The 26,881-nt window shown below is 37.3% G+C and overlaps 1 protein-coding gene across 1 annotated transcript in view; it reads left to right on the forward strand.

Annotated features, from left to right (window-relative positions):
- The window catches only part of CNTNAP2 (contactin associated protein 2), a 1,643,722-nt gene that overhangs the window by 525,804 nt on the left and 1,091,037 nt on the right, over positions 1 to 26,881 (forward strand). Inside the window, exon 9 of the mRNA XM_068972445.1 lies at positions 24,640 to 24,789. Within this exon, the coding sequence (XP_068828546.1) occupies positions 24,640 to 24,789 (150 nt within the window). The remainder of the gene's footprint in view (positions 1 to 24,639; positions 24,790 to 26,881) is intronic.

The following is a 26,881-nucleotide window of genomic DNA, read 5'->3' on the forward strand; positions in this document are numbered from 1 at the left end:
GTTCATCGAGTCCGTGATGCCATCCAGCCATCTCATCCTTGGTCGTCCCCTTCTCCTCCTGCCCCCAGTCCCTCCCGGCTTCAGAGTTTTTTCCAATGAGTCAACTCTTCTCATGAGGTGGCCAAAGTACTGGAGTTTCAGCTTTAGCATCATTCCTTCCAAAGAAATCCCAGGGCTGATCTCCTTCAGAATGGACTGTCTAATCTATATAAATTGATTATAAGCCGCATGATATTTTTCCTCAAGTCATCCTTGCTTTTCCAAATTCATAACCATAAAGGCTTGGCCTCTTATGGAGAATCACTGCTCTTGAGAGACGTAGTCTGGTGAAATTATTCTCTCAGATACTTGAGAGCAGACCAAATATTGTGAACTTTCAAACTAAGTGAACTGTGACAGTGGTGATTTCATGAAAACTAAGCATCAGGATAACTTTTAAAATTTACTTCTGTTTAATTGAAGAAGAATAGTTTTGCCATACACCAGCATGAATCAACCATGGGTACACATATGTCCCTTCTCTCTTGAACCTCTATCCCACCCCTCTAGGTTGTCACAGAACACCAGGTTGAGCTCCCTGCATCACACAGCAAGTTCCCACTGGCCATTTTACACATGGTAACGTACATGTTTCAGTGCTACTCTCTCAATTCATCCCAGCCTCCCCTTCCCTGGGTGTGTCCACAAGTCTGTAGTGCTGCTATGCAAACAGGTTCATCAGTACCATCTTTCTAGATTACACATTTATGCATTAATACACAATATTTGTTTTTCTTTTTCTGACTTACTTCACTCTGCATAACAGGCTCTAAGTTTATCTACCTCGCTAAAACTGACTCAGATTCATTCCTTTTTATGGCTAATATTCCAGTGTATATATGTACCACAACGTCTTTATCCACTCCTCTGCCAGTGGGTGTCTAGGTTGCTTCCATGTCCCGGCTATTGTAAATAGTGCTGCAATTAACATTGCGGGACATGTGTCATTTTGAATTGTGGTTTTTCTCAGGATATAGGCCCAGTAGTGGGATTTCTGGGTTGTATGGTACTTTTGTTCCTAGTTTTTAAAGACATCTCCACACTGTTCTCCATAGTGGCTGTATCAATTTACATTCCCACCAGTGCAGCAGAGTATTTGAACCATCTGGTTTACCTTTCAATCTAAGATACAGAGATAGTGAACTCAATAAAAATGGAAGCAAAGAAAGCCTAAAAGTGAAATTTTAAAGGGCAAGTGATAAGCACTATACAATTTAGAGAGAGAGCAATGAAAAGTGAAAATTTATTTATCAGAGGTTTTTTTTTTTTTTTTCTCTTATGAGTGAAAGCACTTTGCATTCTCTGTATCTGTGAGAAATGAAAGGGTCATGATTGATAAGTTAATCAAAGACAGGAAAGACCCTAAGTGGGAGAATAAAATTAGATATAATGTGAAAAATGACATCACAGTTTAAAGCTCTTAAAAGTAAATGTCCTAAAATCCCCCTCAGAATTTTTAAGTCTTTACTTAGTGATAGCCCACAGTTCACTTCAGTTCAGTCTCTCAGCATTGTCTGACTCTGTGACCCCATGGACTGCTGCATGCCAGGACACCCTGTCCATCACCAGCTCCTGGGGTTTAACTCAAACTCATGTCCATTGAATCGGTGATGCCATCCGCCCATCTCATCCTCTGTCACCCCCTTCTCCTCCTGCCTTAATCTTTCCCAGCATCAGGGTCTTTTCAAATGAATCGCCTCTTCGCATCAGGTGGCCAGAGTATTGGAATTTCAGCTTCAGCATCAGTCCTTCCAATTAATATTGAGGAATGATTTCCTTTACGATGGACTGACTGGATCTCCTTGCAGTCCAAGGGACTCTCAAGAGTCTTTTCCAACACCACAGTTCCAAAGCATCAATTCTTCGGCTTTCACCTTTCTTTATAGTCCAACACTAAATAGCTTTGATGAGATGGACCTTTTTTGGCAAACTAATATGTCTGCTTTTTACCATGCTGTCTAGGTTGGTCATAACTTTTTTCCCAAAGGAGCAAGTGTCTTTTAATTTCATGGCTGCAATCACTATCTGCTGTGATTTTGGAGCCCAAAACAAATAAAGTCTCTCACTGTTTCCACTGTTTCCCCATTTATTTGCCGTGAAGTGATTGGACCAGATGCCATGATCTTAGTTTTCTGAATGTTGAGTTTTAAGCCAACTTTATCACTCTCCTCTTTCACTTTCATAAAGAGGCTCTTTAGTTCTTCTTTGATTTCTGCCTAGGGATGATGTCATCTGCATATCTGAAGTTATTGATATTTCTCTCAGCAATCTTGATTCCAGCTTGTGCTTCTTCCAGCCCAGCTTTTTTCATGATGTACTCTACATAGAAGTTAAGAAACAGGGTGACAATATACAGGCTTCATATACTCCTTTCCCAATTTGGAACCAGTCTGTTGCTCCATGTCCAGTTCTAATGGTTGCTTGTTTCCTGCATACAAATTTCTCAAGAGGCAGGTCAGGTGGTCTGGTATTCCCATCTCTTTCAAAATTTTGCACAGTTTGTTGTGATCCACACAGTCAAGGGCTTTGGCATAGCCAATAAAGCAGAAGTAGATATTTTTCTGAAACTCTCTGCTCTTTCGATGATCCAGTGCGTGTTGGCAATTTGATCTCTGTCTGGTTCCTCTGCTTTTTTCTAAATCCAGCTTGAACATCTGAAAGTTCATGGTTCATGTACTGTTGAAGCCTGGCTTGGAGAATTTTGAGCATTACTTTGCTAGCTTGTGAGATGACTGCAATTGTGCGGTAGTTTGAGCATTCTTTGGCATTGCCTTTCTTTGGGATTGGAATGAAAACTGACCTTTTCCAGTCCTGTGGCCACTGCTGAGTTTTCCAAATTTGCTGGCATATAGAGTGCAGCACTTTCACAGCATCATCTTTTAGGATTTAAAAGAGCTTAACTGAAATTCCATCACCTCCACTAGCTTTGTCCGTAGTGATGCTTCTTAAGGCCCACTTTACTTTGCTTTTTTTTTTCTGAAAGCAGTTTGCATTCTCTGTATCTGTGAGACATGAAAGTATCATGGTTGATAAGTTAATCAAAAACAGAAAAGACCATAAGTTGAAGAGTGAAATTAGATGTAATGTGAAAAATGACATCACAGTTTAAAGCCCTTGAAAGTAAATGTCCTAAAGTCCCCCTCAGAATTTTTGTAAAGTCTTTACCTAGTGATAGCCCACAGTAATCTTTATTTTTCTTATACACCACAATTCATGTTAAAAGAATGACATCAATAGCTATCAATTTTGCAAGTTACTATTGTTTTAATATTCTACAACTGTGTATACTTCATAAGTTTTTGATGGCTCGGTATGCTTTTATCTCATGGCTCTTTAAAGATAATAGTGGCTTCCTATTATCTACAGTTTTACTTATTTCAATTAGATTATACATCACATAGACTTTTATCTTGCTTTATTTTTATGAAAATATACTATGCACATATAAAATGCACATATCAAGAATGTACAGCTCAGTGGAGGTTTTGAAAAACCAAACACACATCTGTAACCCTTACTCAGATCAAGAGATAGATCATTACCAACACCGAATTGCTTCTAAACTCAGTAATTGATTTTGACTAGAAGTTGCCCATTTAACAACCAATGCTGAACAATGATAAATAAATAACTACTAAAAATCACAATTGTGCCATATGGTGTGACAAAAATCCATGTATACATGTTTCTAGTGTTATCTATAGCTAGGATAAGAAAATGATAAATGTTAACCTATATCGAATTTTCATGCTATAAGACATCTGAAAGTAAAAGTGTTAGTCACTCAGTTATGTTTGACTCTTAGTGACCCCATGGAATATAGCCCATCAGGCTCCTCTGTCCGTGGGATTCTTCTCCAGTAAGAATACTGGAGTGGATTGCCATGCTCTTCTCCAGAGAATCTTCCTGAGTCAGGGATCAAACCCAGGTTTCCTGCACTGCAGGCAGATTCTTCACTGCCTGAGCCAGGGAAGCTCTCTAAGGCATCTAATCTACCACAAAGTCCCTCTGATAACCCCTTTGTGGGATGCTGCACTGTGACATCTGCTTCCTAATCCTTCATTAGTATGTCAGAGAATTTCTTTAGCAAAGGGCAAATTCTCTTGCCAGAAACCTTACTTCTTTTTCAATGAGCCAGTGCTTTCTGGGACTCTACCTCTTAAGTTAAATCACAGAAGTGGCTAAGAATTCTCTTTCAGAATTTAAACAGTGAAATATAGTAATTCTTTCTATAGTGGTGGATCCATCCTCCAACTTGGTCCAAGGTCAATTCTCTCTTACATTTCCATGAAGCAATCCCATCTTCTGTCCACTAAAGTACAAATGACTGTCTTCATCTTTTCAGTGTGGATTCTTCTCCTTTCATCTCAGGCAAAGTCTCTTCCATGTTCTCTGAGTGGTTTGTGACCATCATGTTTAATGTTTAGAGTCAGCCAAAAGGACAAGTGCAGATTTATTGACCGAAATATGCAGCTTCAGTTATATGAGTATGTACTTTATTAATATGCTGTACATTACACTATTTTTTAAATTGATACATTGTCATTGGTTTTTCTATTCTCCTTTTTAGTATGTGAATGTACTGTACTCTTAAGTGTCTAAAGATTAGAAGAATCTTGTAATCGACTGATATGAATCATTCATTTTAGTGAAGGATTTCTGGGCCAGAGAGTAAATGTAACATGTTTCCATGTTATCCAGATTTTAATCTGGCTCTGTTTTAGTGTATCACACTGTACTCCTATCTTACGTGTCCTGTAGTGAATTTCACACTTATGTGCACACATATATACAAACACAAATGCACACACACACAACTTGTGTACACAATGCAATCCCAAGAAACCACACTAAAAAATAAATCAATCGTTTAAAAATTTTATGATATAATAATATATTAATTTTTAAAAATATTGGTTTGAATTTTTTATCTTGGCTGACGCTTATCATGTCCAGCTTATAATTCACAAGAAAGGATGGATGGGATAAATTTGTAACTCAACATTTTTTATACAAATGTGATTTCAGTGTGCTTACCTGAATGTACCATTTTTGCTCTCTTGTTTTGCTGCAAGGATGAGAAGAACCTACCAAAAGGTGATGGACACTCAAAAAGGATTGTTGACTTGAAGACTGCAGGAGAGAGCAGTTCATAAATACTGGGAGATGTGCCCTTCATGGTTCAGTGCTTATTAATAGTCCAGTTGGAGGAAATGACACAGAGCTGAATCACTCAGAAGCGACTTCTCATGCTAAGAGCCACGTAGTAGAACTAGTAGCAGAGAGGTTGGCAGATAAATAACTCCATGTAAAACATGGGGACTGGACTTTTACCTCTGTCTATAACCTAATGACAAGAGCTAGACCCTGCCTTTGAGTAAAGGATGAAAATTATTCAGTGGCAAGAATAAACACAGAGAGTTCTGTTAAACAGGAGCAATGCAGAATCATCTGAAATGAGAAGCTCTGGTTTTATTATGCATTTTCTGATGCAATTAAAAAAATAATGATTTACATTCAAATCAAAGGGATTGTTCCTGAACATAATATTTTAAGGTATCTAACCCATTTCAGGACTCTGCTCGTGATTTTTCTCTGAAATCAGAAATTTCTGAACCGCTGAATATCTGGATAACCTCTCTAATTTAAAGACAGTTTTTGCACCCTAGTTATCCAGCTTACACAGGTATAAAAAAAGGTTGTTTTAATCAAAGCCACTTATATTCACAGCTCTCTATGGTTATGATGAAACTAAGACTTTGAAAGCTGTTTGGAAGAAAAGAGGGAATTTTGCTATGCATACTGTTTTAAAGGAAAGCAGTCTTTCAAATTCTGACAACTGTTAATGTTTTATATTTGTTTTATTATCAAAATTTAGAAAAATGAGAAAATAGATTCAAGAATTAACCTGCACTATCAGGTGTGAGATGGATAGCTGATGAGAAGTTACTGTGTAGCCTAAGGAGCCAAGTGTGGTGCTCTGTGATACCTGCAGGGATGGAATGGAGGCAGGGGAAGTAGGCTCAAGAGGCAGGGGATATGTATGTAATTACAGCTGATTTGCATTGCTGTATGGCAGAAACCAACACAACACTATAAAACTTTTTTTTTAATATTTAATCAAATTAAAAAGAATTAACCTATGCTGTGTATGTGTTATTCACTTAGTCATGTCCAAGTCTTTGCAAACCTGTGGACTTATAGCCTGCCAGGCTCCTCTGTCCATGGAATTATTAAGGCAAGAATACTGGAGTGGGTTGCCATTCCTTTCTCCAGTAACCTAGGCTAAGTTGCTATTATTATCTTCATTTATGATGTTCCTAGTATTCTTTCTCTAAGATATATTTTTTTTAATTTAATTTTATTTTTTTTTTGATATTGCTAATCTTTATTTTATTTTTTTTACATGTGTTCCCAAACATGAACCCCCCTCCCACCTCCCTCCCCACAACATCTCAGTGGGTCATCCCCATGCACCAACCCCAAGCATGCTGTATCCTGCGTCAGACATGGACTGGCGATTCAATTCTTACATGATAGTATACATGATAGAATGCCATTCTCCAAAATCATCCCACCCTCTCCCTCTCCCTCTGAGTCCAAAAGTCCGTTATACACAGCTGTGTCTTTTTTCCTGTCTTGCATACAGGGTCGTCATTGCCATCTTTCTAAATTCCATATATATGTGTTAGTATACTGTATTGGTGTTTTTCTTTCTGGCTTACTTCACTCTGTATAATCGGCTCCAGTTTCATCCATCTCATCAGAACTGATTCAAATGAATTCTTTTTAACAGCTGAGTAATACTCCATTGTGTATATGTACCACAGCTTTCTTATCCATTCATCTGCTGATGGACATCTAGGTTGCTTCCATGTCCTGGCTATTATAAACAGTGCTGCGATGAACACTGGGGTACATGTGTCTCTTTCAATTCTGGTTTCCTCGGTGTGTATGCCCAGCAGTGGGATTGCTGGGTCACTAGAGCTCATCAATGAATATAGTAAAGTTGCAGGATATAAAATCAACACACAGAAATCCCTTGCATTCCTATACACCAATAATGAGAAAGTAGAAAAAGAAATTAAGGAAACAATTCCATTCACCATTGCAACGAAAAGAATAAAATACTTAGGAATATATCTACCCAAAGAAACTAAAGACCTGTATATAGAAAACTATAAAACACTGATGAAAGAAATCAAAGAGGACACTAATAGATGGAGAAATATACCATGGTCATGGATCAGAAGAATCAATATAGTAAAAATGAGTATACTACCCAAAGCAATTTACAAATTCAGTGCAATCCCTATCAAGCTACCAGCCATATTTTTCACAGAACTAGAACAAATAATTTCAAGATTTGTATGGAAATACAAAAAACCTCGAATTGCCAAAGCAATCTTGAGAAAGAAGAATGGAACTGGAGGAATCAACTTGCCTGACTTCAGGCTCTACTACAAAGCCATAGTCATCAAAACAGTATGGTACTGGCACAAAGACAGACATATAGATCAATGGAACAAAATAGAAAGCCCAGAGATAAATCCACACACATATGGACACCTTATCTTTGACAAAGGAGGCAAGAATATACAATGGAGTAAAGACAATCTCTTTAACAAGTGGTGCTGGGAAAACTGGTCAACCACTTGTAAAAGAATGAAACTAGATCACTTTCTAACACCGCACATGAAAATAAAATGGATTAAAGATCTAAATGTAAGACCAGAAACTATAAAACTCCTAGAGGAGAACATAGGCAAAACACTCTCAGACATAAATCACAGCAGGATCCTCTATGATCCACCTCCCAGAATTCTGGAAATAAAAGCAGAAATAAACAAATGGGATCTAATTAAAATTAAAAGCTTCTGCACAACAAAGGAAACTATAAGCAAGGTGAAAAGACAGCCTTCTGAATGGGAGAAAATAATAGCAAATGAAGCAACTGACAAACAACTAATCTCAAAAATATACAAGCAACTTATGCAGCTCAATTCCAGAAAAATAAATGACCCAATCAAAAAATGGGCCAAAGAACTAAATAGACATTTCTCCAAAGAAGACATACAGATGGCTAACAAACACATGAAAAGATGCTCAACATCACTCATTATCAGAGAAATGCAAATCAAAACCACAATGAGGTACCACTTCACACCATTCAGAATGGCAGCGATACAAAAATCTGCAAGCAATAAATGCTGGAGAGGGTGTGGAGAAAAGGGAACCCTCCTACACTGTTGGTGGGAATGCAAACTAGTACAGCCACTATGGAGAACAGTGTGGAGATTCCTTAAAAAATTGCAAATAGATCTAAGATATTTTTTTTGCATTACTTCTAAAATACTGTTAGGACAGAATAGAAAAACAGCCATTGACTGATAGTATGTTGGAGTTCTATTTACTCCCTGACATGTAAGAGGACAGGAACTCTGTGCCTTTGGGACATGGATGAGATAAGGTACTCTGTAATCATTCTGATATTCACAAATGGAGTTATGCCAGTTGGGAAGGTGGAGAGTCACAGGTTCAACAGCATATAGAAAGGCTGTGGAAAACAAGAAAGTGCCAACCTTTGGTACTACCTCTCGTCCAAGATGCTAGCTGGCTCCCAAAACCATCTCAGCTACATTTTGCCTTCTTCATTTACCTTTCATTTCTTTTTCCTGAGCCCTCTCACTCCAGTTTATAGAATATAGGGAAATGTTTCATGGCAATTATAAAAATGTCTAAAGATATTCTAAACATTTTACAAATGTTTAAAAGTTATTTAAACCTCATTAGATGGTATAGTAAGGCAAAGTTTTTGAGACCAGGAGTCATCAAATTTATGTTTATATTCTCTACAATTTTTTGCACAAGTATGCCCCCCAAAAGGGAGGAATTGATTTGAATGTCCTTGCCATTTAGACAGTGTTGATTTCCTATAATAAGGATGCTTTTCTGCCTTTAAAGAAATATTGTATGATATTGCAATTTATCTGAGACATATGTGGAATAAGGATAAAACACTAAACATAACTTAGTTAATTTAGATTTAAGAATGAATTGGACCATTAGTAATGATAACTTATTTTTCCAAAACGGGATAATAATTGTTTCACAACTACAACTTTTCCGTGTGTGTTAAGTCATTTCAGTCATGTCTGACTATTTGCGACCCTATGGAATGTAGCCCTCCAGGATCTTCTGTCCATGGGATTCTCCAGGCAAGAATACTGGAGTGGGTCTCTGTTTTCTCTTCCAGGGGATCTTCCCGACCCAGGGGTTGATCGCCAGTGTCTTGTGTATCCTGAGTTGGCAGGTGGGCTCTCTGACACTAGCGCCACCTGGGAAGCCACTGACCTTTAAATGTTCCTTTTCATCTGTTTGCCCCAAAGCCACCTGGGAAGCTCTACAACTTTCTACTTAAGACAAAAATAAAACAGTGTCTATAAATAATAATATTAATAAATATTTAGGTTTAAAACCAAATAACAGGCATATTTATTTTTTAAAAAATTATTTCTAAGACTATTTTATTTCAACTGCTGTACCACACTGTATCTTTGGGCTTATATGTGTGTGTGTGTGTGTGTGTGTGTGTGTGTGTGTACATTAATCAGAAGTCCTATGAACTAAAACTTCTTTTAAACTAGCCATAACTTCTTTTTTAAATTTATTTTTAATTGGAGGATAATTGCTTTTCAGTATTGTCATAACTTCTTATGAAATGCAATTATATTACATTTTATATTTAAGATAGACTAAAACACTGAGATGAATGAATGTATATGCTAAAACAAGTATATGAACTGGAGCCCTAGATTGATAAGATTTATTGAAGATGGTATTTGTATAATCATATTGCTACTAAAGACACTTGCTTTAGAAGATTGTCTCAAGAAAAGAGTCATTATTAGAATAGTCATACATCTTTGAATGAAATTTTGAAGTATAATAATAATTGGCTTTGGGTTGGGAATCAGTAATGGTTGAAACAAGTTTTAGAGAGCTTAACATGGAAACATAGTCTTGGAGTAGTTATTTTAAGTTTTTTTAACATCGTAAAATATTGACATTCAAAAGTTAAACATAGTTATACAGAGTCTTACTGGTTTCCCCTGCGTAATAGCAAATAATGGCATGTCTCATACTGGGTTTCTCATTGTTTGATAATGCAGTAAGCATTTTCAATGCTTGATAATGCATAAAGTGGTCATTGAATAAAATTTAATTGGATTTAAAAATGAATATCATCATTACTTGTATCCTATTTAAAAATGCTTATATGAGAAATTATGGTTGAGATATATATACTATCATGTGAAAAATAATTAGTGAAAATTTGCTAAATAACACAGGGAGGCCAGCCTGGTGCTCTGTATTGACTTAAAGAAGTAGGGTTGGAGAGGGGAGGGAGGCTCAGGAGGGTAAGGGAAATGTATATAATTATGACTGATTTGTGCTCTTGTACAGCAGAAACAAGCACAAAATTATGGAGCAATTTTCCATCAATTAAAAAATAAAGCTAAAAAAATTTTAAAAAAGCTGAAAAAGTTTATAAATCTTTGAAGTAAACATTATACAATACAGTTGACCTTCATTATTTAGGGCAGTTATGTTATGCGTGGGCTTCCAAGGTGGCGATAGTGGTAAAGAACCCACTTGCCAATTCAGTAGATATGAGATCCCTGGGTCGGGAAGATTCCCTGGAGGACTGCATGGCAACTCACTCCAGTATTCTTCCCTGGATGATCCCATGAACAGTTGAGCCTGGCGGGCTACAGTCCATAGTGTTGCGAAGAATCGGAAATGACTAAAGCGACTTAGTGCCAGCATGTGTCCTACATAATCATTGCAAACATTGAATTGATGACTACTGAACTATCACTCCTACAGGGACTATAGGAGACCTGAGAGCCTCTGGTCACAACATTTGTATCAATACATAACCTTGATTTATATATTACTGTTAAAGTTACCTTTTAATGCACATAATTGATTCATTAACACTGAGCTAAAAAAACTGAACTCACAATCAACAGGATTATAACTTTATGCAAAAGAAGCTTAACTAGCACACGTACTTTCTCTTCTTGAGACAGGCCAGCCTTCTTGCACTTAGAAACACTAAACACTTATTTTAGCACCACATTTTGGGACCACTTTAAATGATAAAATTGACAAAAGCACAAAAATGCAAAAAGAAAACACAAAAACACCATGGCACTCAGTATATAGCAAAAAGAACACTGATTATGGGGTGAGAGCTGAAACAAGTAGACAGACCTACCTGTTTGACCTCGGTTGGGAACTTGTGTAACTCTAATTTTTCATCGATCTCTGCACGCAGAAGTCCCTGAATGACCTTGAAAGAACAACCAGCATGGATTAGGGGTTAGAAATAAATTTTTGCAGTAAGGTGAATCAACAAATACTGAATCCACGAATGAGAATCGATTCTATGTGAAATACACAGATCTTAAAAGCATAACTTGAGAGTTTTGATACATATGTACAGAAAAGCAATTGGGATTCCAATCAAAATATAGAACATTTCAGCACCTCAGAAAGTTTCCCTGTACCTCTTACCTTACCTTCTTGCTTGCACCCTCCCCCTACAGGCAAGTACTCTCCTCATTTACATCACTACAGTTGTGCCTGTTTTAAAATTTCACATAAAAGGATTCATTCAGTATGTTATTTGTGTGTGTGTGGCTGCATGCTTTTTCTTTCAGCAGTTTTTTTTTAAATTATAGGATAATGACAATAATTGTGATACTTTTTGCCATACACCAATATGAATCAGCATTAGTATACAGATGTCCCATCCCTCTGGAAAACCGCTTGCACCTCCCTCCCCATCCCACCCTTCTTGGTTGTCACAGAGGACTGGCTTTGGGTTCCCTGCATCATAGGACTGACTCCCACTGGCTATCTGTTTTACATATGGTAATGTATTATGTTTCAACGTTATTCCCTCATATCGTTCCACCCTCTCCTTCCCCCACCGTGTCCAAAATATCTGGGTCCCCTTTGCTGCCCTTCATGTAGAATCTTTAGTACTATCTTTAGATTACATATATATGTGTTCATATATGATATTTGTCTTTATCTTTCTGACTTACTTCACTCTGTATAATAGGCTCTAGTTTCATTTACCTCATTGGAACTGACTCAAAAGTGTTCCTTTTTATAGCTGAGTAATATTCCATTGTGTATATGTAACTTCCTTATCCATTCATCTGTTGATGGAGTCTCTGCAATCTTTCATGCAAAACAATGTTTGAACCACCAGGTCATTCGTCTTTATTACTTAGCAACATTTCCTTATTTGAATAGACATTCTATGGATATATAATTATTCCCAGTTGAGTAAAGCTGCTGAAACCTTCCTATGCAAGTATTTTTGCAACATGCCTTTTGATTTGGGGAGGGAAATACTTAAGAGGGAATTGTTGGGTCATAAAATTAATATATGTTTAACTTTATTTAAAAATTATCAACGAGTTTTCAAAAGGGATTGTACCATTTTGCATCCCACCAGCAATGTATGAGAGTTCAAACTGATCCAAATCCTGGTTAGTCCTTTTAATTTTTAGCAACTGAAGTGGTATAAAATTGTATATCAATGTGGCTTTAATTCCCCTTATGACTGACAATGTCAAGAAATGTTTCACCTGGTTATGAGTAATGAATTTACCTTTATTTGTGTTGTGACTTTTGCCCATTTTTGTCTCCCAAATATTGATTTATAAGAGATTTGTTGTATTTCAGTATGTTCCATTTTCAGATAAATGTGTTGTAAATATTTTTCTCTAGTCTCTGTCTTGACTTGAATTTTCTTAATCATGTCTATTGATGAGAGGGAATTTTAAATTTTGATGAAGCCCAATTTATCAAGTGATTTTCATGTCTTCTAGGAAATCTCTTTAAACCCTGAAGTCATGAAGATAATTACTTTATGTTATCCCGGAGAAACCTTACAGTTAGGCTTTGTTTTGGGGTCTAAAATCAGTATAGACTTAAGTCTTGTGTCTTGAGTAAAGTAAAAATTGAGGCACATTTTCCCCTTTATTTAACTAGTTGTTTCAACACCAAGTTTTGAAAAAAATCAAAGCAAAGAAACAAACACCTTTTCTTTCTCCATAGTATTGCCTTAGAGGCTTTGTCAAAAAAAAAAAAGCAACAACAAAAAAATGGACCACATATGTTTGAGTCTAGTTCTAATTTCTTTCTGGAATACTGTAGCTTTATAATAAGTCTTCAAATCAGAAGATAAGTTCTCAACTTTTGTTTTTTCTTTTGATAATATTTAATACTTTAGGTTTTAAAAATCCTTATAAATTATACAGTCTTGTCTTTTTATTGCTACAAAGACTAGTATTGGAATTGTGACTAGGATCACATAATATATGTTTATTTAAGTCTTTAATTTCCTCTGCAGTGATTTAGAAGTTTCAGTGCGAAACTTTTAAAGCTTCCCAAATGACTCTAAGGTGCATATAAGGTTAAAAAAAAAAAAAATCACTTAAGCTAGGCTCTTTTTTTCTCAAAGGATTCTAGGTGCCTGAAAGGAAAGAATCCATCCTATCTCTAAGATTCTACTTATTAAGTTATTGAAGTAGTCATATATAGCAACGCATAAAAAATGTCACACAGTAGGGGCTCCCCAGTGTATATTTCTAACTTAGAGCTTCCAAACAAGGGGTTGTTTCTGAATGAAGACATGTTACAAAGTGACTTTCTCCCTTTACCTCTCAGTTCAGTTAAGTTCAGTCGCTCAGTCATGTCTGACTCTTTGCGACCCCATGAATTGCAGCACACCAGGCCTCCCTGTCCATCACCAACTCCCGGAGTTCACTCAGACTCACGTCCATCGAGTCAGAGATGCCCTCCAGCCATCTCATCCTCTGTCGTTCTCCTCCTGCCCTCAATCCCTCCCAGCATCAGAGTCTTTTCCAATGAGTCAACTCTTCGCATGAGGCGGCCAGAGTACTGGAGTTTCAGCTTTAGCATCATTCCTTCCAAAGAAATCCCAGGGTTGATCTCCTTCATAATGGACTGGTGGGATCTCCTTGCAGTCCAAGCGACTTTCAAGAGTCTTCTCCAACACCACAGTTAAAAGCATCAATTCTTCGGTGCTCAGCCTTCTTCACAGTCTAACTCTCACATCCATACATGACCATAGGAAAAACCATAGCCTTGACTAGACGGACCTTAGTCGGCAAAGTAATATCTCTGCTTTTGAATATACTATTTAGGTTGCTCATAACTTTTCTTCCAAGGAGTAAGCGTCTTTTAATTTCATGGCTGCAGTCACCATCTGCAGTGATTTTGGAGCCCCCCAAAAATAGCCTGACACTGTTTCCTCATTTATTCCCATGAAGTGATGGGACCAGATGCCATGATCTTCGTTTTCTGAATGTTGAGCTTTAAGCCAACATTTCTCTCTCCACTTTCACTTTCATCAAGAGGCTTTTTAGTTCCTCTTCACTTTCTGCCATAAGGGTGGTGTCATCTGCATATCTGAGGTTATTGATATTTCTCCTGGCAATCTTGATTCCAGCCTGTGTCCCTTCCAGTCCAGCGTGTCTCATGATGTACTCTGCATAGAAGTAAATAAGTAGGGTGACAATATACAGCCTTGACGTACTCCTTTTCCTATTCGGAACCAGTCTGTTCTTCCATGTCCAGTTCTAAGTGTTGCTTCCTGACCTGCGTACAGATTTCTCAAGAGGCAGGTCAGGTGCTCTTGTATTCCCATCTCTTTCAGAATTTTCCACAGTTTATTGTGATCCACACAGTCAAAGGCTTTGGCATAGTCAATGAAGCAGAAATAGATGTTTTTCTGGAACTCTCTTGCTTTTTCCATGATCCAGCAGATGTTGGCAATTTGATCTCTGGTTCCTCTGCCTTTTCTAAAACCAGCTTGAACATCAGGGAGTTCACGGTTCACATATTGATGAAGCCTGGCTTGGAGAATTTTGAGCATTACTTTACTAGCATGTGAGATGAGTGCCATTGTGTGGTAGTTTGAGCATTCTTTGGCATTGCCTTTCTTTGGGATTGGAATGAAAACTGACCTTTTCCAGTCCTGTGGCCACTGCTGAGTTTTCCAAATTTGCTGGCATATTGAGTGCAGCACTTTCACAGCATCATCTTTCAGGATTTGAAATAGCTCCACTGGAATGCCATCACCTCCAATAGCTTTGTTCGTAGTGATGCTTTCTAAGGCCCACTTGACTTCACCTTCCAGGATGTCTGGCTCTAGGTGAGTGATCACACCATCGTGATTATCTGGGTCATGAAGATCTTTTTTGTACAGTTCTTCTGTGTATTCTTGCCACCTCTTCTTAATTTCTTCTGCTTCTGTTAGGTCCAGACCATTTCTGTCCTTTATTGAGCCCATCTTTGCATGAAATGTTCCCTTGGTATCTCTAATTTTCTTGAAGAGATCTCTAGTCTTTCCCATTCTGTTGTTTTCCTCTATTTCTTTGCATTGACCCCTGAAGAAGGCTTTCTTGTCTCTTCTTGCTATTCTCTGGAACTCTGCATTCAGATGCTTATATTTTTCCTTTTCTCCTTTGCTTTTCGCCTCTCTTCTTTTCATAGCTATTTGTAAGGCCTCGTCAGACAGCCATTTTGCTTTTTTGCATTTCTTTTCCATGGGGATGGTGTTGATCCCTGTCTCCTGTACAATGTCACGTACCTCATTCCATAGTTCATCAGGCACTCTATCTATCAGATCTAGGCCCTTATCTATTTTTCACTTCCACTGTATAATCATAAGGGATTTGATTTAGGTCATACCTGAATGGTCTAGCAGTTTTCCCTACTTTCTCCAATTTAAGTCTCAATTTGGCAATAAGGAGTTCATGATCTGAGCCACAGTCAGCTCCTGGTCTTGTTTTTGCTGACTGTATAGAGCTTCTCCATCTTTGGCTGCAAAGAATATAATCAATCTGATTTTGGTGTTGACCATATGGTGATGTCCATGTGTAGAGTCTTCTCATGTGTTGTTGGAAGAGGGTGTTTGCTATGACCAGTGCATTTTCTTGGCAAAACTCTATTAGTCTTTGCCCTGCTTCATTCTGCCTTCCAAGGCCAAATTTTCCTGTTACTCCAGGTGTTTCTTGACTTCCTACTTTTGCATTCCAGTCCCCTATAATGAAAAGGACACCTTTTTTGGGTGTTAGTTCTAAAAGGTCTTGTAGGTCTTCATAGAACCGTTCAACTTCAGCTTCTTCAGCATTACTGGTTGGGGCATAGACCTGGATTACCATGATATTGATTGGTTTGCCTTGGAAATGAACAGAGATCATTCTGCCATTTTTGAGATTGCATCCAAGTACTGCATTTTGGACTCCTTTGTTGACCATGATGGCTACTCCATTTCTTCTGAGGGATTCCTGCCCACAGTAGTAGATATAATGGCCATCTGAGTTAAATTCACCCATTCCAGTCCATTTTAGTTTGCTGATTCCTAGAATGTCAACATTCACTCTTGCCATCTCTTGTTTGACCACTTCCAATTTGCCTTGATTCATGGACCTGACATTCCAGGTTCCTATGCAATATTGCTCTTTACAGCATCAGACCTTGCTTCTATCATCAGTTACATCCACAGATGGGTATTGTTTTTGCTTGGTCATTTAACAATTCCTGCAGCTTAAAACAAACAAAGAAAAGTATTATATGCCTACCCAAGCATCATATTACATTTTCTTTCTGATTGTAGTTGGTCATATTTATATGGTTCAGATTGACATGTAAAAGTACATGATTAAATTGCATCAATTTATTTATGAGGTTTATTTAGATAACATAAGAAATAGTATGTGGCATATTGGGCTTTCCTGGTGACTCAGTGGTATAGATGGGGTTCCGTTCTTGGATTGGGAATGGCAACCCGCTCTAGTATTCTTGCCTGGAGGATTCAATCCCTGAGGAAGGAAATGGCAACCATTCTAGTATTCTTACCTGGAGAATCCCACAGACAGAGGAGCCTGGCGGGCTATAGTCCATGGGGTTGCGAAAGGGTCGGACACACCTTAGTGACTAAAACAACAACAAACGTGGCATATCTATAAAGAAGTGTATATTCCCTTTTTCCTTCATACTGCATAAATGGATAACTGGTAACTTATGGGGTATATTATTAGCACCTCAGAGAATGCTTTAACTGTCTAAAGATGACTTTGTAGTCTCAGAGATTTTTCTCTCAAGATTAAATGTTGAGGAAAACACTGAAAACTCTAGTCACTGTAATTTTATTTGAAGCATTTTCAAACAGATGTTACATCTTGGTTTGTGACTATATTTTAAATACTTTCTTTTTTTCAGTATTCATTAAACCAGTCTTTTCTTCTTGTCTCTAATAAGAGAAACATCTGTTTCTCCTTGTTCAATCAAAATAACCACCTCAAGAGTCTTACTTTAAAAATAATACCATTAGAAAGTCAGCCTGGGTAGAATATGCTTCATTAACATTTTACATTTGCATACAAAACAAGTTTTTCTAGCAATTATAAGTTAAGGAGGTGTTAGAGGAAAAATTATAAAACAATTTATTTATTTTAAGAAAAATGAAGCCAGAAGCTGGAATATGGTTTCAAAGATGTTGGTTTTAGGTTAAAAAATTCTCTTTGTAAAAAGTTTTCTTTTGTAATGTACAGTTTAAAAGTTTTTATTATTAATTAGTGAATAACTGGAGGTATCTATCCTAAAATATATTCAAATAATCTTTATAAACATATAACAAAATTGTTGCAATAGTATACATTTTTAAAACAAAAATACTTTGGAAAATATGTACTCCAGTTTATATCAGTCTCCTCAAAATTGGTCATCAGGGGAAGTCATTGCTTGGAATTGAATTTAGTATTTGGAAATATTCCACAGGCATTCAGAATCATACCTATTGAATAATGTATTTGGAAAAAAAAAACACATTTTGGGGAAGTGAAAGTGCATCTGTAACTATGAAGGAATAAGCCTTATTTTATTGTATAGCTCAAGGTTGGCTTTAGAAATTTTTGACCTTGATATTAACAAGAAACTAGGATTTCCCTGGTAGTTCAGAAAGTAAAGAATCTGCCTGCAATTCAGGAACCATGGGTTCGATCCTTGGGTTGGGAAGATCCCCTGGAAAAATGAATGGCAACCCACTCCAGTATTCTTGCCTGGAGAATTCCATGGATAGACGGACCCATCAGGCTACAGTCCATGGAATCACAAAGGGTCAGACACGATTGAGGGACTAACACTTGGACTACTTTTTCATATATAGCTATCTTCCCCACTCCCCAAATTCCTCAAGACTTATTGCACTATAGGATTCATATGGGGAGGCAGGTATTTATTCATGAAGAAAATAAATTTTTAGTCATTTCATAATAGACCATAAAGAAAGCTGAGTGCCAAAGAATTGATGCTTTTCAACTATGATGTTGGAGGACTCTTGAGAGTCCCTTGGACTGCAAGGAGATCCAAACAGTCAATCCTAAAGGAAATCAGTCCTGAATATTCATTGGAAGGACTGATGCTGAAGCTGAAGCCCCAGTAGTTTGGCCATCTGATGCAAAGAACTGACTCATCGGAAAAGACCCCGATGCTGGGAAAGATTGAAGGCGGGAGGAGAAGGGGACGACAGAGGATGAGATGGTTGGATGGCATCACTGACTCAATAGACGTGAGTTTGAGCAAGTTCTGGGAGCTGGTGATGGACAGGAAAACCTGGAGTGCCGCAGCTCATGAGGTCGCAAAGAGTCAAACATGACTGAGCAACTGAACTGAACTGAATAGTTAATACTTATAGAATTAATGTATAACAAGCCAAGTTGGTACTTAGAGAGCTAGTCTTACTCGCTGAATACAAGCAATAGCTAATATCTATTGAGCGCTAACTTGCTGCCTATGTGTGTGCCACCTGGGAACCCCAGCTTGCATGTGCCAGACCCTGTTCTAAGTAACAGTACATACACATAATCCTCATAACAGCCCTATGAAGTAGATATTTTCAGTACTCTCACTTAATAGAAAAGGAAACTGAGGCTTAAAGTGGTTAGCTTGCTGAAGGTGCAGCTATTAGGTGAGCAAAAATGAAATGTATATCCAGATGTCTGATTTCAGAGTTTGTGTTCTAAACTCTGACGCTGTTCGGCCTCTCTGATGGTCAGCCTATATGAGTCAGATACCCCTGGCTTCTAATTCACCTCCATGTCATATGGAGCTTGTCAGCCTAAAGCCAATGGGACCCCAATGTAAGACAATCTATGTTCCCAAAGAGATAATATGAGTACCTTTGGACTTAACTTGCATATAGGATTGCTTAGGGCTGTGGGTTAAAAATGTTTCTAGTATTTAATTACTAATTTTTTAATCGCATACATAAATAATTTAGAAAGTTCATTTTTCACTCTCACTTTTTGGAAATAGTTTTGTTCAAATTTCTTCACATCAGTGTCTTTGTCATAACTTTGTGAGTCATCTAACACATTTGCAGAACCAATCATCTTCAGCTCTAAGTTGTTTGATTACAGAAATTTCCCCCATGTCTAATGCAGTCACTGGACATTTTCTAAGTTTAAAGTGTCAATTAGCATAATGTTAGGACACTTTTTTTCGGTCTCATATGTATATATTCATCATCTCCCCATTGTTATTATATTGCTGTCTTATTTAAAAGGCTTGTTATAACTACACCAATATATGTAATTGCAATGCAATAACCCCCAAAGAAAAAGTTCTCTGTTCCTGTCTCAGATTTTTTTCTTTGTAAAATGAACTCATCAACCTTCCTTGTTTTTTGACCTAATGATATAGATACAGTTATGCTGTTTCCTAGGTGCTTGGCCCTGTTCTAGTGCTACTGAATCCCTAATTCATCTACTCCTCAAAACCAGCCTACAACGTGGATACTATTATTTGCTTTCTAGAGAAGAGGAGCCCGAGGCACAGAAAGGTTAAGTAAACTGCCCAGGCTGATAAGGGTCAGAGCAAAAACAGGCAGCCTGGCTCCCGTGTCAGTCATTCGGGGCTACCGCACTATTTCCCTGCCTTTCTGCCATCTTGATGCCCACCGCTGAGAAAAGGCAACAGATTGACACGTACTGAGTTAGGTAGTGCCAGGCATATCCAAGGCTCCTAGAAATGTTAGCTGCATGACACCTGAGTCTCTGTGCTAAGTATCAGTAAGTAACAGCATCCTACTTTGGTCTGGTCCTGAGTCCCTCTCCAGCCACCAAGACCCCACTGTGTCCAGGATTATGGATCGGGTCCCTGGTGAGTCTCTCCGCTCCCAGGGACACTTGTTGCTCTAAAATACTGAGTGAAGGGATACTACCACTTTACTAGCAAATGAGAAGCAATGCCTTAATCCTGTTTGGTGATGTGTTCTTTGTTGGTTATGACTCATAGGATTCTAATAAAGTTTGGGATGATGAGACATTTTTTCCCCTGAATACTATACTGATCCTTGTAGGTGTATCTCTTATGATCAGCTGTAGTATTCTGAATGAATGTCAGAGTGCTCAGTCATGTCCAGTGCTGTGTGACCCCATGGATTAGAGCCCACCAGGCTCCTCTGTCCATGGGAGGAATACTGGAGTGGGTTGCCATTTCCTCCTCCAGGGGGTCTTCCTGACCCAGGGGTTGAACCCACCTCTCCTGTAGCTCTTGTATTGGCAGGTGGACTCTATACCACTGAGCCATCTGGGAAACCCCTGTTCTGAGTGAGTGCTATATATTAAATTCCAAAAGCTCTTAAATTTTGCTAATATTCTGTTTCATATGAATTAAAAATACTAAATAATATTATTTTTAAAAATACCTCAGGCTCTTCATATAGCTTCTCTAAAGCAAAATTAATTCTCTACTACTTCCTGCAGGTGGCTGGTGGTCCAGGAAATGATACAGGCAAGCTCATTAGTGGTGTTTCATACAAGTTGTTCAGGCCTCCCTTACACTGAAGGGAATGGACACAAGCAGAGGGAAATTATGCTGAAACTGTGGCATCTTCTTTTTTTGCACTGAAAAATTTAATGACTGAGTTCTCAGTAGTGGTAAAAACTTGTTCAAGTGCAGAAGGTCTAGATTAGGATCTCAGCCCAACAAACTGACAAAAGATAGCATGTTCAAGATCATTGATTGATCCACTTATTATAACATGAAGGGGGTGAGCACACAGTTCTGTTTGCTGAGTTTCACAAAGTATAGAGATGATGTAAATGAATACTCCTGGGCTTACTTTAATATGCCTTGGGGAAACAGTGCTAGTAGAATTTGCTTCTCAAACGAACAAAATTCCCATTCATATTGCATTTTAAGGGGAAAAAAACATTAATGTAAGCAAATACTGAAAGACATGTAGTCATGGGATCTTCCATTACAACAAAAATCAGATAACGTAAATGTTAAAAATTAGCAGATGGAGCTGGATGGTGTCTCGGTTTATTTGCAACTCAGATGCTGTATGAAACAAAGGTACCCCAGGAGCTGAGCTCCCTCCAGGCCGGTGGCGAATGGAAATGTCTGTGTGTCTGGTGTAAGAGAGTTCTGATCATGGATGCACAGAGTCTACATGCCTTGTTTAATTGTTGCTTTTCTTTGCTTGTTTGTTTGCTGTTTATAAGAAATCAGTCTCTGGAGCTAGGTATGTCTGAGTTCTAATTCCTAGTTCTGCCATTTACCATGTATAGAATGCCTAAACATTGTTATGTTCAGGTCTCCCACCTACTTATTGGGGATAGTAATTTTTAAAAAAGTTATTTTGGGGGAATATGGTTTTGAACTGTTACTATTAATCATCAAGAGGTATGCCTCAGCAATCTGATAGGAATGGGCCCCAAATATAATAAACCAAAAATCAAGAGATGTTTTTTAATAACATGTGGTTATAGAGAAATTTTAAGCTGTAACAAAGTTTCTTTTGATCAATGAGTCATTTTTCAATGGGCCAAAAATGACCCATTGCTCAAAGGAAAATATGTTGCTTCTTAAAATTTCTCTTTAACTATGTTATTAAAAACACACACACACACACACTCTTGATCATTAACATTAACAGTTCAAAACAGTAATTGGAATTAAAATGAATAGAAATCACAGTTCAAGCTCAGAAGCAGCAGTGGGTGCTATCAATAAGGCAGCTTTTTTTCTGAGATGCAATTTCTCTAGTGATTAAATTTCTTGAAAAAAATAATCTTTTAATTTTAATCTGATAGAATAATAGACCTTTTGGTCATGAACAGTTAAACTTATGATTTTCCATTTATAAGTTAACTTTATGATGAAGAAGTTTTCATGAGAATTTTTTAGAAAGGCTTTCTGGTCTACAGTTTAGAACAGAAAGCCCAGTTGCCTAAGATAGCTTGTAAATGACTTTCTTTGGATGTATTATTATTTAGGATGAAAGATTTATAACATTACTGTGCTTGGGACCTATACCCTCAAAATATGTTTCAAAGCAGGGTTCATCACACTATAGAGGCCAAAACAAAATCAAAGCCATACAGTTCTGTGGCTGATTAACTTTAACCCCAGTTTTATACTTTAATGGAAAATGTTATGGTGAAGTTATCCTTGTCCACGGATCAATTCTGTGCGGGAACCCAAAAGCAACCTAAACAGAGAAGGAATTGTTTCAGTTAACACTACTACTTGTCTGGCAGCTAACTGACTTCCCTTTTAGAATAAGACTGTATATTTACATAATAATTTCAGAGTGCAAAAAACCTTTATCTATGTAATTGTTTATATTATAGATTTCATAATTTGAAAATTCTTTAGTATTCATTATTTTGGGGCTGGGTTTTCTGTCTTCCTCCATTGAAATAAAATGTACTCAATAAGTATTACTAAGTTAAAATTTGAAAATCCTAAAAAAAAAAAAATACCTGAGGGGGTGATTATTTGCAATAATATTTACTAGTATAATGTTGGTTAATACCGCATATATGTGACTATCTTCAAGCCCCAAGAGGCCTTCCGTTTTTTTCTTTAAAATGGCATTTTTATTTAATATTGTATACCAATCATTCATTTAGGCTTTATTCTGTAAAGGAAAATGATGCCTCGGTAAAGAGTTTAGATTTTGTGGATCATACAGTCTCTGCAGCAATTGTTTAACTCTGTAGAAAGACGATATTTATACCAGGTGAGTTTGGCTATATTCCAGTAGATTTTATTGTGGACTCGAACACTTGAATTTTATATGATTTTCACATGTAATTTAATATTGTTATTCTTTTCATTTATTTTCAACATTTTAAAATGTGAGAGCTATTTTTCGCTCCCGGGCTGTACAGAAACAGATGGTAGCAGGCAGTATTTGGCCTGTAAGCTTTGGTTTTCAGACCTCTGATCAGAGGGTTGGAACCATCGTCGCTTCATCGATTCTCTCTCATTCCGGTTTTGGATACTTTTCTACGCTAGGCTTGTCTTTCTTTTGTGAGGCTGAAGTGCACCTTCAATAACTTCTGCCCTGTGGATTCTAGATTAAGCTGTCTGGAGCAGTCTAGAACACACTATCTTCCCTTTGCATAGGCCTTTGTAAGGTGAAAGAAAGCCGCTATGACTCAGATTTCTGTGTGTCTTAGTATTCCTTGTACTATTTCCAGGTACTTTTGTTCAAAGGCTGTTCTCTTGTCTTTGCTCCTTAATTTTGTAATTATTCTTTGTAAAATGAATACAAACTGAACAGTATCTTTTAGTTATTTTCTGTCTAATGGAGAACTAAAGGGATTTCGTTTTTAAAGATCTTTGTACTAAGCAAGAGTGAAATGTGATTGTTAAGGAGTTCATTTATTTAGTTGGTGTCTAGTTAAATATAACCTAATTCATTATAATGATATCTTATTTGTAAATGATTAGATAATCCTGGTATCATTTATCATACCTATTAGTGGTCAATTAGCACAAATAACTGCTGTAGGGGAGGAAGACTTGTCCTTTATTCCCTTCTAGGTTCTTTGGCCGGTTTAAAAATTAAATTGAAATAGATTAGCAGGGAAACAAGTATAATTTCATATGTATGGCGCTCACAGAAAACTCAAAAAAGTAACCAGTGTAGACAGATTTTATACCTTTTTAGACAAAGATAAAAAAAAAAAAATCTGTGAAGAACTGACAAAAATTTAGGCTTGGGGTAGCAAATTAAGAAGAATAAGGATTGTTTATACAGCCTTCTTGGCTCTAACTTCCCTCTTCCTGGTGATAAGGAAGCCTGTTACCCTCCTAGTACAGGGAGGGAATTTTTTCACGTGAAAGACTTACTTTTTGCTTTCAGGGAGACAAAGAGGGTGTCAGAGTATTCCTATTGTTGTGGCTGTTTCTTAAGTAACTTTTTTTTTCAAAATAATCAGTATGCTGAAATAGCATTTTCTGGGATGGCATGTTCTATTTTCCTTCACAGCTAGGCCTTATTTGGTCCAGTGGAGGAGAGAATGATTTATAATATTAAAGAAATGTGAGATATTAATTTTAGCTACATTGAATTTTTCTAGATCAAAATATATTAATTTTTATTTGCAAAGCTCTGTTGATATTAAAAATTATTTAAAACCAAATAATCTTTAACAAAATGCTCTTTCCTCTTGTGTTTAACAGGTTCTGGGTTGAATGATGGCCAGTGGCATGAGGTCCGTTTCCTGGCTAAGGAGAATTTTGCTGTTCTCACTATCGATGGAGATGAAGCCTCAGCAGTTCGAACTAACAGTCCTCTTCAAGTTAAAACTGGCGAAAAGTACTTTTTTGGAGGTAGGACTACCATTTTTTTTTATTGGCTAACTAATGCATTGCAAAAATGAAGTTTCAATAAAGTTTGATTATGAAGTATTTGTGTTGATTCAGTGGACTCCGTAGATCTCAGGTAAAAGCAGACAAATTCTGTAATCCCACTGAACTAAAAGGAGTAGCAAATTTATTATTTCTTCATGATAATATTAACATGCTGTGAACATTTTCTTCTGGTGCCAATATTCTAAGTATAAAGCATGGGATTCTGAATTCCTTCATTCTTAAAATATTGTTCTTAAGAATCATGTCCTATGATTATATATTGCTTATCTGTTGCTGTGTTACTAATTACTCCAAACCTTAGTAATTAGTTTAATGTTTGGCTTAAAAGAACAAACATGTAATATTATCTCACAGTTTCTCTAGATTGCAAATTCAGAAATGATTCAGCTCTTCTGAGCTTGTACTCAAGTTGTTGGCCATGGCTATATTATATGAAGTTTTAACTGGGCTGGAGGGTCTGCGTCCAAGAAAGTACACTCACTTGGCTGACCGTTTGTGCTGGCTGTTTCTCTAAGTATGAGAATAAGCCTACTTGAGAACAGTCATCTTGTTTATCTTGTTTCTTGCTGTATCCCCCAAGGTCCTATAGAAATTACTGGAATATAGTAGATGACCAATAAATATTGGTAAACAAATCAGCAAACTGAAAAATAATTGAGGCAAACATTTTATTCGTAATTATCTAAAAGGAGAAATAGAAGCTTAAGGGCTATACTGACTTGCAGTATAGCTTGCAGTACAGCTTCCAGACCTAAACTGAGTCTGTAGCCAGCCACAGAATTCAAGACCTGAGACTCCTGCACCAGGGTATTTCTCCCCTCTCCATCACAAGGTGATAATGAGCGACAACTCAGAGATAGAAGTCTTGCACTAGACCCCCGCTTCTTTAATCTTCCATGGCTGTTCATTGGGAGTTAGAGCTACATGTTTTTTAAGTCTCTCAATAAATATTTGATGAGCAGATGAAAGCCAGACAAGATGTCTTATGAGTGAATAAACTGGACTTACTGATGTGAAAAAAAAGTAACCCAAGAGCTAAACTGTTTTTTTTTTCCCAAATCATATTTAACATGATGGGCTTTTGGCTAACAATTTTCATTGCTGTCAGAAAGTGGATCACAATAGTCAGCTGGAAAGCTATTGATAATCCTGATTCATCCAAACGACAGTGGAATATCTTTGGCCATGAATGACCTTGCTGAATGCTTAAGGCAAGTTTTGATCTATTTCCATCTAGATGGGTAGGCAAAAAGCTATAACGCAAATTTATGGCATAGAGTTTATAGGATATGAGGGCTTTATAGTCTTCTATTTACTATCGCTTTCCTGATTCTGGTTTTCACACCCGGCGGGCAGGATCATATTTCCTCCCTCTTGGGTCTTTGGTCTACCATTGAGAAATACTGTGAGCAAATGATCGTGACGCTTCTTTGGTTATATCTTCATTGTCTAAATCCTCAGAGCATAGGAGAATCACTAGAGGAACTTGTCACAATCCAGATTGTCGGGCCCCACTCCTAGAACTTCAGAATGCAGGATGCTAAGAAATTGAAGAATTCTGAACTTAAGGTGATTCTGAAGCAAGGTGTCTGAGGAACAGAACTCTAGGTCTAACTTAGCCAATTTGCATGAGTATTAGATTCTTTTTTATATTTATTTATTTTTAATTGATTGATGATTGCTGTTCAATATTCGTTTATCTCTACCATACAGCAACATGAATTAGCCATAGGAATACATATGTCCCCTCCATCTCAAACCTCCTTCCCACCTTCTACCCTTTCCTACCCTTCTGAGTTGTTACAGAGCCCCAGTTTGAGTTCCCTGGGTCATACAGCAAATTTCCCCTGGCTATCTATTTCACATAGGGTGGTGTGTATGCTTCCCTGCTCCATTCATCTCTGTATTCTTTTTGAAAAACAACATCAGCCACTGACAAGTGAGATGGGTAAGAAATAGCTACTCTCAGAAAGTTTTTCCACCATGGAACAGTGAAAGGAAGCCCCAGTCAGGGTCTGGCGCACATATTGTTGTCGCTGTTTAGTTGCTA

Source organism: Capricornis sumatraensis, chromosome 5 (genome assembly GCF_032405125.1).
Source record: "Capricornis sumatraensis isolate serow.1 chromosome 5, serow.2, whole genome shotgun sequence".
NCBI classification, from domain to species: domain Eukaryota; kingdom Metazoa; phylum Chordata; class Mammalia; order Artiodactyla; family Bovidae; genus Capricornis; species Capricornis sumatraensis.